The 16,932-nt window shown below is 39.1% G+C and overlaps 1 protein-coding gene across 1 annotated transcript in view; it reads left to right on the top strand.

The window, feature by feature from the left end:
* Positions 1–7,704: 7,704 nt before the first annotated feature.
* SLC13A1 (solute carrier family 13 member 1) overlaps positions 7,705–16,932 on the top strand; it is a 122,153-nt gene continuing 112,925 nt past the window's right edge. The window contains exon 1 of the mRNA XM_037125670.2: positions 7,705–7,825. Within this exon, the coding sequence (XP_036981565.2) occupies positions 7,727–7,825 (99 nt within the window). The 5' untranslated portion in view covers positions 7,705–7,726. The remainder of the gene's footprint in view (positions 7,826–16,932) is intronic.

The following is a 16,932-nucleotide window of genomic DNA, read 5'->3' as shown; positions in this document are numbered from 1 at the left end:
GTACATGAGGACACTGGGCAGAGGAGTGAGGCATGAGTGGGGAAAGGAGCAGCAGTAAAGAGGGCTCCAGAAATTTTAGGGTAGCTTCATTCAACTTTTTTTCCTACTGATATGTATGGTATGTGTTCCAGAATGTTCTTCCTCCTCTTTCCTCCTTCCAAATATTCCTCCCGATTCCATCCCTGAATGTTCCCCTTTCATCCCCCGAGATAAAGCCATGATAAGGGTTGGTCAGGAGAGAAACCTTCCCCCCAACCCTGATAGAGGGTGTGAGCAGCTATGTCTGGGCTCCAGCACTCACGTGTTCTGACAACTGCTGTTTTTGCTGGAGGTAGGTTCCTTTGTTTGGAATTTGCTTAGATCCTCAGTTCATGGGAGTTCAGGTCCTCACCTCAGAGAACACAGTTCAATCTTCATTTGTTCAGTCAGTCATTTACTTCACGGCATCGGAGGAATGATTATTGAAGTTGTGGTTAATAATAAATGATCCCAATTTAGGTGTTCAGGGACTTGTGCATGAGTCTGGAGTCTCTAGGGTATATTATCCTACCCTAGATAAGGACTTTATCCTTTATTTTAGGAAGTGAAAATAAAATCTGATACAGTTAACTGGTGAGGGCCTGGAAATTTTACTGTATACATTATCTGTACATTTTACTTTCATCAAGAAGATTCATCATCTTAAGAAATAAGAGAGGCAAACATGAAGACATTGAAAACATTAAACATGCCAAGGTAAATGACTTTGGATGCCAGTTAAAAAGAGGGGGAAATGATCTCATTCTTGTAGTATCTAAAAATGCTTTGGACACAGCTCACATACACCCCTCAAAGAATAAACCCCTCACAGAGCAGTGTCTGGAAGCTAGGGAATTTATGAAGGTAACCTGATATATAAGTGGGGGTTCACCATGAGTGACTTTCAGAATGAGTGACTAGTGGAGGCTAAGAAACAACTATTAGGAGAAAATCTGACTTAAGTTCCTTGACTTGATAGTATCCACAATAGCAATTGTTTAAAACTGGCATGCACTTTGAACTCTAAAAATTCTTAGAGTGAAAAAGGAATGCATAATTGAAGCAAATGCAGTATCTTTTTTCTTTGTTTATGTGTATATTATTTTTCAGTTACAGTTAATATTCAGTGGTATACTAGTTTCAGTGGTTAGACATTTATATAACTTACAAAGGGATCCCCCCTTAACACCACTCATACTTATTATAGTATTATTGACAAGTTATGTACAAATGCACCTGGCTGCTTTCACCAACTGTAAAATCATTTGCACCTTTTTTCCCCCTTAGGTAAAATGTATACTGAATATACACACTTTCTCATTTAAGTGTTTATGGGTAATTTTGCAGTGGAGCAAATAGTCCCCCTCTCACCCAGCCATATCTCTTTGCAAACTTAAATACTCTATTGATGAACTGCTCTTAAAACCTATAATATATGAGCAATGCAGCTAATTGGTTCCCATTTATTTATATTTAGAGTTAACTTTAGAGAAATTTTTCACTGAGTATTCACTTATCCCTAGCACTTTTGTAGGGACACAAGGAAAATAAATTAATGCTCCCTGTAATCAAAGAGTTAGCAATCTTATTGAAGATTTAAGACATATGTGCATTATTAAAATAGTAAAAAATATGTCAGTCTCCTCATGGACCAAAATGTGAGTTACAGATACTAACTCAATGATTCATATATGTTAGTACCTACAAAACTATGTAGTAAGCCACTGAAACATGAAGATTCCCAAGCCATATTTTGATCCAATAGGGCAGAAAATCTGCATTTTTCCCAAGCACCCAGATTATCTTGATGCAGGTGAACCAAGGGGGCCTCCTGAGTAGATGCATAGAAATTCAGGAATTGGGGCTTTGGGGAAGGACTGGAATTATCAGGGTGAATTTATAAAAGGCAGGAGACTTGAAATGAGGCTACAAGGTCTAACTTCAAGGACAGGTGAAATAAACACAGAGAAGGGAAGCATAATCTTGGAAAAGGGAGAAGTCTGAAGAAGAGCCCAAAGTTGGGAGTAATATGACCTAAGAAAGGGACAACCAGAAAAGAAGCCCGAGAGAATGAAATGGACACATAAAGGCTGGTGGCCTCTCCCCTCATGTTGCTTGTCCATACAACTCAAGCATCTTGGACAATCTAACTTCTTTATGAAGTTAACCACAATATATAAAGAAAAAATCTTCCTTTCTTATTCCTGAACATGAGCTTCATGTTAGTTATGTCTAATTATAAGTTTCAATGGATATTTAAAAACCATCCACTAGAGCTACAATTCCTAAGGCAACCAAACCAGTGCCTGTACACAGACTCTAAATGTGATGATTTAATCTTCAGTGTCAAATTATTAGTCATTATGGCAGACACATGCCTTAGGATCCAGAAATAACTGAATCCTTGAATCTTTGTTATGTCACTCATACCTGGGACATTTTACTTGGTCATTTTGAATTTTAGTTTCCAAATCTCTAAAATAGAAATAATAATAGCAACATATACATACATACCTTGTATTGGGTTTTGAAGATTAATTGAGGTGGTAAATGTAAACTCTCTAAAACATAGTAGATATCTGTGAGAAAATAATCAATATCTGTAGTAGTTTTTATATTTGTAAAAAACATGTTTTAAGTGGGCTCATCTATGATCACACATGTTGTGATTCATTTTGGGTCAGATAGATAAAATTGCACAGTTGTGATATATTGAGATATTTATGATTTTTCTGTACAAAAAATAGATAAAATTTAATTGTGGAACTGGTTAACAATCTGATGTGGTTTATTTATTTTTTTATTGTTGTACGAGTACAGTTGTCTCCATTTTCACCCCACCATGCCAATCCGACCCACCCATCCCCACCTCCCACACTCGAACCCATCCCCTTTGGCTTTGTCCATGTGTCCTTCATACATGTTCCTTGATGGCCTCCCCCACTACCCCCTATTTTTCCACTCCCTTCTCCTCTGTGGTTACTGTCAGTTTGTTCTTTATTTCAATGTCTCTGGTGAGGGGAGCCCCATCCTGTGGAGCTCTTCTGGTCAAGGATGAAATAAGTTGTCCTGGACACAATCTGTTCCAGTGGGAAAGGGGGTGGCAATTCCCTCTAATGGAGAATGACCCGAGCCCTTCTCTGAAATGGCTTTTCTTGGGATCAGTATGTGCAGGGGTATACAGCATGCATGCATAGCTCATTAATCAGTGTCCAAAGGCTATAGCTATAGCAAAAATATATATAAATGACAATGGAAGAAAACATAGAGATCTGCCTCAGGTCGGGGTCTGTTAGACATGCTGATGCCAGATGGTTGTTAAGGCGTATTTCATGAGATAAGGAATTCACTTCTTATGCTTTGAATGTAAATATCTGGTTTATACCAACAGGGCTACAGCAAAGCAAAGCAAGCTTCAAAGGATACAATGTATTCTTCAGGCCAGATGGTTGGTGTTAGTGGGAACCCTCGGTGTTAGTGGGAACCCTCTAACCCTTGGTGTTAGAGGTCATGCCTGCCTCCTTCATTCCCGATGTTCTGGTGGAGACTTACAGGCCTCTTTCAAGGCCTTGTTTGTGCAGGGCTACAGCATCCAATACTACACAGAGTGTTCCCCAAAACTCCGGTTGTATTTTGTTTGCTTGTTTATTTTGTTGATTAGGTTCCACTTATAGGGGAGATCGTATGGTATTTCTCTGTGATGTAATTTAAAGGATGCACTCCTTTAAAGGATGTGTTTCCAAAAGACCCAAAATCTTCTTTTAGGGTTTCATTCCCTGGAGACTCATGCAGAGGTATGAAGCTCATATCAGTCATTCGTGTTTACTGTGAGTGATTTTTCAGATCTTTTCACTCTGTGACAGTGGAGAGAAAACCACTGAGGAATGGGAGATTTGCTGGACAGAAAGAAAGGCTGAAATTATTCTGTAGAAGGGGAACCGTTCTGTAAGATCGGGCTGGCTAGAACCACAGGCCATCACTGGAGGGTCCTGCAAACCTGCATCTGGTGAGAAATGGGCACCAGAATTGGGAAAGTGGGGCACAGGAAGGAGGCAGTGACAAATATCAAGTGCTTTTCCTTTAGCCTGTGTCTGGTTTAAATACTGTTGTTCCCTGCACTTTAAATTTCTCATTTCCATTAAATGTCACATTAATGCCTTTTTATTTCCGGTGTCATGTCATGAAGTAAAATCTTCTCCAATGAGAAAGTGAGGCTCACATGGTCTCAGCAGGTGACTGAGGGAAATCTGAGAACAGAAATGGTATCTTAAAAAAATAGTCCTTTAAAACTAAAGCTGAACTTCCAGCCAAGATAGAGGCATAGGTCAACATACTGTGTCTCCTCACACAACCAAAATTAAGAACAACAAAAATTTAGAAACAAAAGTACCTACAACTGACAGAAAATTGAACCGCACAGAAGTCCAACAACCATTCATCCAGATCAGTAAGAGGGGTAGAGTCCTCGGCTGGCAGTAAGGGGTTTCAGCAAAAAAAAAGCAGTGACTAATGGACCCGGGCACACAGGGGGTGGCCGGAAGACTCCAGGCACAGAGTAGCAATGAGCAGACCCAGTGAGGTGCGCAAGGCGGACATTCATGTGCAGATAAACCAGGCAAAAATGGGCAGCAAGACAGACTGAGCAACCCAAGGCCCCTGAGCTGGAAAATAAAAGCATTAATTGAAAACACTTGTGGGGGTTGAGTTGCTGGGAGAGACTCCCAGCTTCACAGGAGAGTCTGTTGGAGAGACCCATAGGGTCCTAGAACATATACAAGCCCACCCACCCAGGGAACCAGCACCAGATGGCCCAATTTACTTGCGGGAAGAAACAGAAGGGACTGAAATCCAAGAGAGAGCAGAGAAAGTGCCATTTTTCCCTCTCTGACCCCACCCCCACATACAGTGTCACAACCCAGTGACTGGGTTGCACCGCCCTGGTGAACACCTAAGGCTCCACCCCTTATGCTTAACAGGTGTGACCAGACCAAAAAAAAAGAGGCTCAAACAGAAGAACAGATCAAAGCCCCAGAGCCAATACATCTAAGCGACAAAGAGATAGCCAAACTCTCAGATGCACAGTTCAAAGCACTGGTGATTAGGATGCTCACAGAATTGGTTGATTTTGGTCTCAAATTAGATGAACAAATGAAGTCTAAACTAAGTGAAATGAAGGGAAATGCACAGGAAACCAATAATGATGGGAAGGAAACTGGAGCTGAAATCAATGGAGTGGACCAGAAGGAAGAGAGAAACGACCAAACAGAAAAGAATGAAGAAACAAGAATTCAAAAATGAGGAGAGGATTAGGAACCTCCAGGACAACTTTAAACATTCCAACATCCAAATTATAGGAGTGCCAGAAGGGGAAGAGAAACAGCAACAAGGGCAAAACTTATTTCAACAAATAATAAAGGAGAACTTCCCTAATCTGGCAAAGGAAATAGACTTCCAGGAAGTCCAGGAAGCTCAGAGAGTCCCAAAGAAGTTCAAACCAAGGAGGAACACAGCAAGGCACATCATAATTACATTAGCCAAGATTAAAATAAAGGAGAGAATCCTAGAAGCAGCAAAAGATAAGAGGAGACTCACCTACAAAGGAGTTCCCATCAGACTGTGAGCTGATTTCTCAGAAGAGGCCTTACAGGCAAGAAGGGGCTGGAAAGAAGTATTCCAAGTCATGAAAGGCAAGGACCTCCATCCAAGATTGCTCTATCCAGCAAAGCTTTCATTTAGAATGGAAGGGCAGATAAAGTGCTTCTCAGAAAAGGTCAAGGTCAAGGAGTTCATCATCCCCAAGCCCTTATTATATGAAACATTAAAAGAACTTACCTGAGAAAAAGAAGATAAAAAGCATGTACAGTAAACTGACAGCAAACTCAAAATTAACAGCCAAACCTAAAACAAAACAACAACAAAGTAAGGAAACAACTAGAGCAGGAACAGAACCACAGAAATGGAGATCACGTGGAGAGTTAGCAACAGAGGAGTGGGAGGAGGAGAGAGGGGGAAAAGGTACAGAGAATAAGTAGCATAGACAGTGGGGAGAAAATAGACAGGGGGAGGGCAAGAGTAATGTGGGAATTGTAGAAGCTAAAGAACTGATGACACACGGACATAAACAAAAGGGGGGATGTGGGTGGGAGGGGGCGTGCAGGGTGGAGGGGAATGAAGGGGGGAATGGGAGAACTGTAATAGCATAATCAATAAAATATATTTTTTTAAAAAGCAATGAACTCTCATATAAAAAAACTAAGTATTGAAACTGCTTTAAGTAGTTCAGTACCTTTAATGTAATTTTAAACACTATTTATTATTACTGTCTATTGTTACTTGCCATTTATTACTCTTATTCATAATTACCCTCTCTTTCTTCTGAGAAATTGAAGATATAATATACCTTTCTTGTTTGGAGACTTTTCCTGTTTACTATTCTGATTTTCCTAAATCACTATGTGGAATATATCTTGAGAAAGTTGTACTTTTGGAGGAAAAAAATGCTTTTTCCTTTACATTAACAATACAGTGAGTATTGGTGAAAGAATTCTTTTCCTTGATGGAAAAAGAAAGCAGAGTTACATTAGTGTGGAATTAGAAATAAGGTCTAAATAGTAACCATAAGTTAGATAAAAGTGAAGTCATTTGTGACAAAATAAATGAACTACAAATTATAGAAAAGAATGTCTTTTGTTTATACGTAGGGCTGGGTACAGAGTAGTTACTCATCTGAGGTTTATGGGATGATTAATTTTCAGGGTAATGAAAAACAAACCAGAGTCCCTAGTGCTGAGGAGTTTCAAAATACCTCCTCCGTATCACTGCCAGGACAATCCCCATCTTCACACATACACACACTCACACACACACACCTTATGACTCATCTCTGTGCAGCTTCTCTTGTGATTATCTAGTCAGCATCTCAACTCAATACTGAAAAATCTTGCAGGGGAGTGCTTATATAAGACTTTACAATAATTTTTGGTTTCTTATCCAAAGAGGCAACAGTGTCCAGGAAATACAAAAACCATGAAGAAATTATTGTGCAATTGAGTGTGGTAATTGGGGAGAAAAATGCTACTCAATTTTGGAAGCAGTGTTATTTATTTTTTGAACCTGAGCCAAGGTTTCCTGAATGAGAGAGGTCAGGAGTTCTTCAGTGGGTCCAATTTCACAGTGGCAGTGTAGAAGTTTGCCTCAAACTTTATCTGAGAAGTTCCAGAAAAATCTTCTGTACGGAAAACTTCCCCCTTCACTGAAATTCCTAGTATTGGAATTGCTGTTTCAGTTCATATGTGCTTCCTTAGATAGGGCACAGGAGGAACCCAGTCAAGGTATCACCTAAGTGTGATAATTACTCCTGTTAGGAGCCCAGAAGTCAGGAACATCAGAAGGGGTGGAGGGCCCTCATTTTGGGCAAATGCAACCAACCTTACCATTTTGCCTTCTCCTCGACTTGGCCAGTTAAAGTGAACACAAAAAATAGGGGAGAAAGTTTTAGTCTTTGATTTCCTGCAAACATTCTTGGGCTTATCTATTCATAGTAATTGGGACAGTAAAACAATAAAGATTGAGATTTAATTTTAACTCATGTTGGTCAGTCTAGGGCAGAAAGCAAAGATGATGAGCTAGAGAAATATTAATCCAGGCTGGTTATTTAACTTCAGCCTCATTTTGAGGAGGGCACTATCAAAGGCACCCGCGCAGGACAATGAAACTCTTCAGTGAGATTTTGGTTTATCGCCGGTTAATCCTCATAGTTTTCACTATGTTGATTTTCCTGCCCCTACCTATCATCCTCCAAACAAAGGTAAGTGAACCTAGAGAAGAGGCTGGTGGATTTCCTGATTTATTTAATTGCCCTTCATTGTTGGTCCAGATTTTGGCATACTCGTAAGCATTTTTCTCTTTGCTTTTAAGTGTAGTCAGTCTATTAAGTTCAAAGTGATAAACTGGGTGCCTTTTTAATCCCTTAGTGAAATGATTTGAATCGTTTAGTGAGCACCTCCTCTGGGCCAGGCTTGATGAATGTCACTTGCTGGGGAGGGGCTCTGGAGCTCAGCTTTTGGCTTTAAGTCCTAGACTGATCACATCGAAGCTGTGTGAACTGGGCAGATTACTTAACCTCTCTGTGCTTCTGCTTTCTCATATGTAAGACTGTGACAGTAACAGGTATGTTGTGGGAATTAAATGCCTTATCAAGCACTAAGGCAGTGGCAAGTGGGGCAGTGTGGGTCTCCCCAAATGTGTTGACTCCATAGCTGGTGCAATTCCCACTGTAATACCTTTCCTCTGAGTACAGAAAAGCAAGTATCAATCAAGATTATACCACTCTGAGTTAAAAGAGGATCATGGTAATTATAATACCATGGGTACTCCAGTTTCCCACAGAATTTGGACACCAATCTGGTACTCTCTGAGGGAGATCCACGTGAGTTAATGAAAAATCCTTTTTGATTCTGCCAAGACCTCCTCTACCAGCAAACTTGGCAAAGGCACAGACCTCTGCTGCCAGCAGCTGCAGGTTGCCTGCAGCCTCCAGGCTGGGCCTGGAGCAACCACCCTGCTGCAGCCTCCAGGCTGGGCCTCTCCCGGGACTGAGACCTCTTCCTCTTGTCCTCAGTGGATGAAGGGAAGAACTCCCCATCCCTTTTGGTCAAACATTGTTCCAAGCCCCCAGATCCTTACAGAGTTTCCAGTGGAAACAGCAGGTATAGTCAGATTGTTTTTGGTTGGATTGGTTTTGTTTTGCAAATTTTGTGTGATCATCCTCCTCTCTCCTCCCTGCCCATGCCACTCCAGCTACTGCTGATCACTCCTTTATGAGTCTCTGGCAACCACTAGAGGACAAATTTGAGTCAGACGTAGGGGTCTAATCTGAATGCCCACCTCCAACCCTCTTTGAAGATTTCTTATTGCATCTAGCATGCATAATGGCCTCTTTCCAACTCCCCTGGTCCTGAAGTCCCCTGCACCTAGCTGGATCCTACCATGAAGACATCCCAGTTCATATCTGGACCCCTGCTACCATGTAATGTCTCTTGGTTAGTCTCAGCACAGGTCTTCACTTTACAGCAGTAGATATAAGAAATTAAACTAATCAAGACAAACTTTGACCATGATCGTACATTATCTGTGCTGCTTCTTTGATATATAAACCCAGAACACTTTATCTTCCATAATTTTCAGAGAAAGTTAATATAAACTCTTTTAAAGATAAAACAAGTAAATAAATAAAATAAAAAGCAATGATTTCAGTGAATCATTCATTAACTGGAAAGTATGTTCTTACTAGGAAATGTAGTCATTGATTTTTTTTCAAGGTGCTGTGATAAGAGTACATTAGGTCTGTGAGGAGACTAGGGGCCTGGCATTTAATGAACTGTGTGCCTCATTCCTTTTCCTGTAATCAACTCATTTGTGAAAACTCAAGTAATGTTAATGGGAGGGTTTTTTCCTAGTCCAATAACATGATTTCATTTTTTTCTTGGCAACTCTAAATGTGTAGTTAATCATTTCAACTGCCATTTAAATTCTAAGAATATTATTTTCACTATTTCTTACAATGAAAGCAGAATTTTTTCCCAGAGAATATGGGCCTTTGGAGGGTATAAAATTTAAGTAAAGGCTTACTTTGACATGGATGCATTCCAACTTATGATAACTTTCAGGTTACCAATGTAGAAAGTGATCTGCTTTAAAAACACACAGAAACAGAACCATTAAAGATTGAAGAAAAACAAAAAGTCAATTTTGATTTATAAAAACACAATAACTCTACATGACCTAGAACCAACAAACAATGAGTACAAACAATGTTTGTATAGACTGACCTTAGCACTGACCTTCAGTCCATCCCAAGTCAAAAGGTGCCATCAGTGATGAGAGACCCTCAGTGGTTTTGCAGTGTAGTGTTCAAGCAAAAAGAAGGGGTACACTCAGCTTAAATTATCTTGTTTAACCTTGTTATAAACAATAAGAAAATCATGTATGTTTTATCATTCTCACTTTACATTTGAGGAAAATGATGCCCAAATGTATGTGACTCAACAAAGGCCCCAAGGTTGTTGTGGAAACTAGATTTGAACTTGTGTTCTGTCAGAACTCATAATTAGTGCTTTAGCAGTGGTTTTCTTTTGGTCTTTTATATATTTTGTATTGGTAAAGATTTACCCTCTATTTTATTAATTCTTACCTGAGGATATGTTTTATTGATTTAGAGAGAGAGGAAGGGCAGGGAAGGAGGGGAGAGAGAGAGATGAAAGAACATTGATTGGTTGCCTCCTTATGTGCCCAGACCAGGGACTGAACCCACAACATAGGTATGTACTCTGACCAGGGATTGACTCCACAACTTTTTGGTGCACAGGACAATGCTCTAACCAGCTGAGCCACCCAGAAGGGCCTACCCTCTATTTTGAAAACTTACATAAAGTATGGCTTAATAATTATTTATCAACAACTCAGGCATTTCTCTTCATGATAATGCTTTACATCACAGAAGAGGTAAAACAGCCATTTCCTCAATTGACCTCATGCTACTCAATGTCTTTAAGGTAGAAAACTGCAGTGATTTTAATCACTGGGGGTGGGGCTTGTTAACCAGAAGAAAGGTTCAGGCTGTAGCATTTATTTTAGCAAAAGGATTGCAATCCAGGAGGCACAGATTCAGGTAACTCAAATTGTGCCCTGGAGATAAAAAATATAAGTCTTATGCAAGTGAAGGATTCCTGACTAGGTTAACAGTAATTGATTAATTCCAATATCGGAACAAGGGGGATGAATGTTACAAGGAGGAGGTAAAGTCCAGTATGTGTCCATAGAGCAATTGTTTTTCTAGAATATTTATGACTTCAGCCTTGAGCTGAAAGTATAGCAACAGGTATAGCAACTTAATAGCAGTCAAGAAAACCAGGACTCAAGATATTGATTAGCCTCACTTCTTTAATAGCCTCCTGACTCTGTTTAAAGTGACTCTCTTAACAGTGCTTATTCTCTTTTTCCACTATCAGCCCATGAGAACTGGAGTAGTGGTCAATCTTCTTATATGCCATTTGATGAACGTCCCAGAGTTGCAGCTATACAAGCTGATCATTGTCAGCTTGTCAGAATTTGGTGCCCCTTCCCTTTTATATCAAATGCTCGCCATGAGTCATGGCATTAAGTTGGCATCTTAATATCTTTAAACTGGAAGAGACCTTAGAACTGTGTGTTTTAATTTTCATGGAAATGATATTTTATAGCAAAGGAGAGTATGCCTCACCCTAGAAGCCCATAGGCATAAGTCAAACAGGAACTCAAGTTTTATCTTTATGAGTTAGGTTTTATTATCAACCCACTTTTGCAGATTAGAAAATGAGACAGAAAAAAGTAAACAAACTGACAAAATGTGGTTATATAGATGTTTTTGTAACAGAACTCAAGGGGTTGTCACTTGGGGTACTCAGCTGTAAACTGGACAATTATCTGTTGATTTGTTCTTTGCACTTGGCTGCACTTATCATGTTGGTTCCTGTCAAGTTCATCCTGTTTGCAGCTGGTCTACAAAACACAGTGCTACATTTTAACATTTAGCAAGAAGAGCATTTAGTAAGAATGGCCCAGACCATGAGACCATTGTCCTGTCTAACATTTCCAATCAACATCTGTCTGACTCTAGAGCCAGCAATTTCAACCACAACTGAATACTGTATTCTTACAGTTTTTACAGTGCTAATAATTATATACCCAACACATTGGTGTAAATGTCGATTTACTAGTGGAATTCTTCTTTATTGCTTAACACTGAATCACAGAAATGCTGTCTTTGTCATTGTTACATAGACATCAAAGTAGCTTTAGTCCTTCCCCAGTTACTAGTTACTAATCAGCAAAACAGCCTATAATGTAATTTCTATTTATCTAAATATTTGAATGAAGTTAATAATTGCACTGAATTTTTCACAGTTTGGAAAGAAATTTCTTAAATATTCCTAGATTAGAAAAACTCGGTGAAACTGGCCTAGGCTATGTCTGTACTCCCAGTAATATTCTCTGTGCAACATTGTTTTTTTGTGACTATTTCTAACATCGCGTTCATTTTTACTCTTTTCAATACTCTGTTCTATTTCCTTATTCATTTTCCCAGCTTCTGGCTTATCTTTGTGTTTCTATAATGAAACAAAAAGATGCAAAAGAAGGCCAGTTTTGTGTAAGGAGCAGTAGGAGGAGAAAAACTGAAGTAATATTTTTTTGTTTGTAGAGTGCATTTCTTCCAGGTGTGTCTCCATCTGTCTAATCTATCCAACAATTAGGACCCTTTTTGAGATAAAGGAAATAGGGAAACAGTCACACAGCCTTTGAGCAGCATTTCCTAGTTGACTCAGTGTCAAACCAAGACTAGATTTCAATTTTCTCTCAGGTACTTCTGGCTTTCTCTAGAAAACATTTTACACCAAGAGAGACTTAGAAAGAGAAGAAGATAAGAGAGTTGGTGCAGCAGTGTTAGTGCCCCCCAGAGATTCAAGGAAGAAGCCCAATGAAGCCTCATTCCTTAGCCCTAAGCCCAGACAAATCACATAACAAAATTATTTGCAAGAAAGCAAAGGAGAAGGAGGAAATCCAGCTTTAAAAGCCAGCTCTATCTCACATGCTGTTTCCTTTACAATATATTCATTTTGTCCATCATGCATTTCAAAGTTAGAATAGAAATTATAATAAAAGAAATGATACATGATGAGAGACTTAGGGTGCTGAATCTAAATTAAACAGATGGGAGAAACATAGTGCTTGTAAAGAACTGTAAATTTTAAAGGGATAAAAGATCTACTTAGGACTCTGATGAGGAAAATGAAAGTGAGGGGGAGATAATTTACATCAACTACAAGTGAAAGAAGAGGGAGGGCAGCATATTCCAAAGAAACAAAGAATTTTTAAAGGGCCAAATCAAGTTATTAAATATGTTAATTAGAAACAATTGATATAATTTTAAATGTTGCTTTAAAACATTGGAAGGATAGAAGATAAGGGGGAAATGCTATCAACACAAAGAAAGTGAATATTTTAAACACAAGAGCACATCAAAATGCTGAAAGGCAAGAAAAAACAAAATAGAAATCATGCTAACAGTAATGTGATAGGTGAACAAAACCAAAAAAATTTAAATTTGATATGTTTTTTTTATCCCATGAATATTTTACAACAAATTGCTAAGCCTGAAGTGTTGTGTTAAGTAAACTGTGGGACCTAAGCATATGTTTAAATTAATGTTAATGCTTTCAAGTAGCTTGTACAATTGCTAAAAAGTCAATACATACTATGGCAAACGTTAATCACACAATAAGGTTGTATATAGATGCAAATAATTAGTTAATCAATGTGTAATGAATGGGTAGATAAACCTCTAACAATCCTACTTGCCCATGACCTATTACTCTTATATCCTTTATCTCAGAGTATTTGCTACTCTGCTACCCTTCACCCCATTTCCAGGACTGAAAATGTATGTCTTCTCAGATGCCCTAGTTTTTCCTAAGCTTCCCATCACTCAGTCTGTTGCTTTACCACTTATACTTGTATTACTGCCCCCCTAGTCTGCTTCCCCATCTTCACTGCAGCTGGCACTGCCTCCTTGAGGCTGACTTCATTTCTTTCTTTCTTAGATGATTTTCACACTCTTCCTTTGAAGTCTCCAGCCAGAGTACTAATTTTACCATATCAACCTGGTCCTATATCCGTGGTCAAACTTCTTCAGAGGACCCCTTTTGCAATCAGGGGAAAATATTTAAACCAAACATGTACACACTGATGGATTGTTAAGATTTTGCTATTTCATTGTCCACACAACCCTCTCCAAAGCCCCTAATGCCTAGCTCTCCCATTCACATTTTCCACACTAGCAATATTTGCAGTCCTAGAATACCCATGACTAGTGCCTCTGTCCTTGTGCATGCTGCATCCTCTCACGCCTGTCTTCTCCTCTTGGCAAAGGCAGCTCAGGCTTTTATGTGAACTGAGTAGCTTCCTCCATGTTCTCATTGCATCATGGACATATTGACCTTCATTAGAGTACATATTTTATTTCATTTTCTCCCTCCTATCTAGACTGAAAATACCTGAAGAACATGGAACATATTATTTAATTTGCTACTCCAGCACCAAACACAGTGCCTACCACATGGTAGGTAGTTGATAACTCTGCTGAATAGATGAACTGATGATCTTTGATGACAGAAGGATATGGAGAATAAAGCCAGATTTCATAGAATAAAGCCAGACAGGAGAGAAGGTAATAAAAGGGAGGAACTCCAAGTAGAGTGACCAGAGTTATGAAGGGACAGACAAGAATGCTGGTATAACAGAAGAGTGTCTCTTTCACAAGCTCTTCTTTGCCCTCCGTAATACATTTTTATACTTAGGTTGATAGCAATAATTAATATGAATGTCCACACTAAGTCTCATAACAACCATTAGAAATAGTATTATCATCCCCATTTTACACATGAACAGAGACTCATGGAGGTTAAGAAATTTGCCCAAAGTCACATGGTCTATAAAGGGAGCAGGAAGATTTAAACACAAGTCTGTCTGACTCCCAATGCCATTGATGACATTGCTTCTTTAGTGGTATTTACATCAGACCTTTAAAAGCTTGAGCATCAGTTGCCTTACTCCATCGTTCCTGCGTTTGCAATTACTGAGAGCGTGTATTGAGATGAGGCTTCCTCTGCCTGGATTGCACAGCAAACATGACTCATGACTGGCCAATAGTGTAAGCGAGAAATAAACTTTGGTTGCTTAAACTGCTGAGATTTGAGGAGTTTTGCCCCGGTGTAGTCTCAGCTGTCTTTTATCTAGCATACTCTGGAAAGTTTCCCAGATGATTCTGTTGTGCTACCCCTGGCTCATTGCCTGATCAGTAAAAGGAACAGGACTCTTACAAGAGTTTTAAATGTTATCTCTGTGGATCAACTTCCCCAAATTGACCTCAGGTACTTGCTTAAAATCATAGCCTCTGCATGTGAAGTCCAGGATGTTGCTCACTTAACAGACTCCTCATGTGGCTGAAGCAGTTAATCCACAAACTGCATTTTGATCAGACTAAAGCATAATCAGGTCAGAGAACTAAATGACCACTCCAGCAACTTCCATTTCTACTGTGTGCATGGGGAGTAAAGACAGTATGTCTCCATTGCTAACTAGTTGCAGAGATTAAATGAAAAAAAAGGAGTTAAAAATGTTCCAGTAATTGGCATAATGCAGTCACCAGTTGCTTTTCCCTGATTTCCATTTGGGCTAAAAATTAACAAGAAATGCTAGTTAGCTTTTCTTGACTTTGTAGTTGAGTCCCTGCTTACTCTTCATCTTCCAAGATGAGGATATTTCAAGTCATTTCAAGCTTTGCAGTGTACATGGATTAGGTGTTGAGAAATCATTGGAGCATTAGTGGTAGGTAAGTGTATCGCAAACCATGCAAAGCTCTTTACAGGTTCTGTCAAGTAATAATAGTGGTTTTCTTGTAGCATATAGATTCAGAATGCATGATTTTTCTCTTTTCTTAATTTCTTTGTGTTCTCTTTAGAAAATCAATTGCAGTGAGTGTGGCCTGTGATTGGTCCTACTTTTCTCAAGCTGTGCTAAGAGACTGTGTCCACATACATACAAATTCATCAGCCAAATTGCTTCCTAATATCACTCACGATGTCATTAAAAATGAGGGGAAGAGTGAGAAAACGATGTTTTAAAGCCTAATTTATATTTCAATCCCATCTGGAGCTATAATTTTAAAAAAGCCAAAGTGATTTTTAAATATAATCAGCCAAGATAATTTGACAGAGCTTGGTGGCAGTGGGAGGGGCAGGGGCTGCCATTACCCAAACTGCCTAGTCATAGCTTAGTTTACCTTTTCCACCTGTGCAGCAAGTGCCCTGACTGAGGCGGTTAAGATGAAATACGACTATGATATATATAGTTCAATGAGGCCTGGGGAAGTGGGAGAATGTCAACTGTGGGAAATTAATCTATCCAGGTAAAAATTTTCACTCCAATTCTAGATTATTGGCAAGAGAAATGTCAGCTCCAGGAAAAAATGTAATGACATTCACCCACTGGGTTGAGGGTCAAGATATCAGTGCCAATCAAATAGGAAATAAAACAGAAAAGAGAACAAGGCAAATAAAAGAGGTTCCTATGCTAAAGAACTTTATGCCTAGGGTAGTGACTGAGTGTTTTATATAGGGATCAAGATATACAAATAAAAACAATAGTAGAAACGACACAGGGATATTCAGCCATTCATTAAATATTACTGAACACTCACTACAGGTCAGGCACTGTTTTAAGTGCTGTAAATAGGGCAATAAATGAAATGAGGTATGCTCTCAGGGACTTTATGCTTGGATTGAATCTAACTTTATCACATACTAGCAATGTGATAATTGATCCTTAGTTCAACATAGAATTTTGGTGGAGAGTAAATAAATCATGTGGAACACCAACAATTGTATCTGGCATGCGATAAGTATCCATACTCTTAATCAGAAGACTAAAGAAAAGATTTATTTTACTTGGCAAATATTTTCACCTTTTAAATATGCTTTTCTATATATAAAGGCTATGATCAGGAGTCTAGATGAAGGTTATATATTTAGAATGCCCCACCCATACCCAAACTCCCTTCTCCACTCTTAATACAAAACAAATAAATATTTCTGTAGATCGGAATGGGTCAGAAAAGCAAACAAGTGGAGTGAAAGTGAGAAACTATGGTCTTAGGTGCCCCAAACCATTCTGGCATCAGAGTCAGTTTCAATGTCATAAACTAAGGGCTGGAGAGTGGTTTTGCATTTTCCTGGCAGGACAGGACCTCAGGCTTCCAGGATAAGGCAGATTCTGGACTGGAAGCTAGGGACTGTTGGAAGGCAATCTTAAAACTTCTAG

Source organism: Artibeus jamaicensis, unplaced genomic scaffold (assembly GCF_021234435.1).
Source record: "Artibeus jamaicensis isolate MK-2021 breed Jamaican fruit bat unplaced genomic scaffold, CSHL_Jam_final contig_540, whole genome shotgun sequence".
Lineage (NCBI taxonomy): Eukaryota > Metazoa > Chordata > Mammalia > Chiroptera > Phyllostomidae > Artibeus > Artibeus jamaicensis.
Note: the sequence above shows the minus strand (reverse complement) of the source record. Positions and strands in the feature narration are given on the sequence as shown.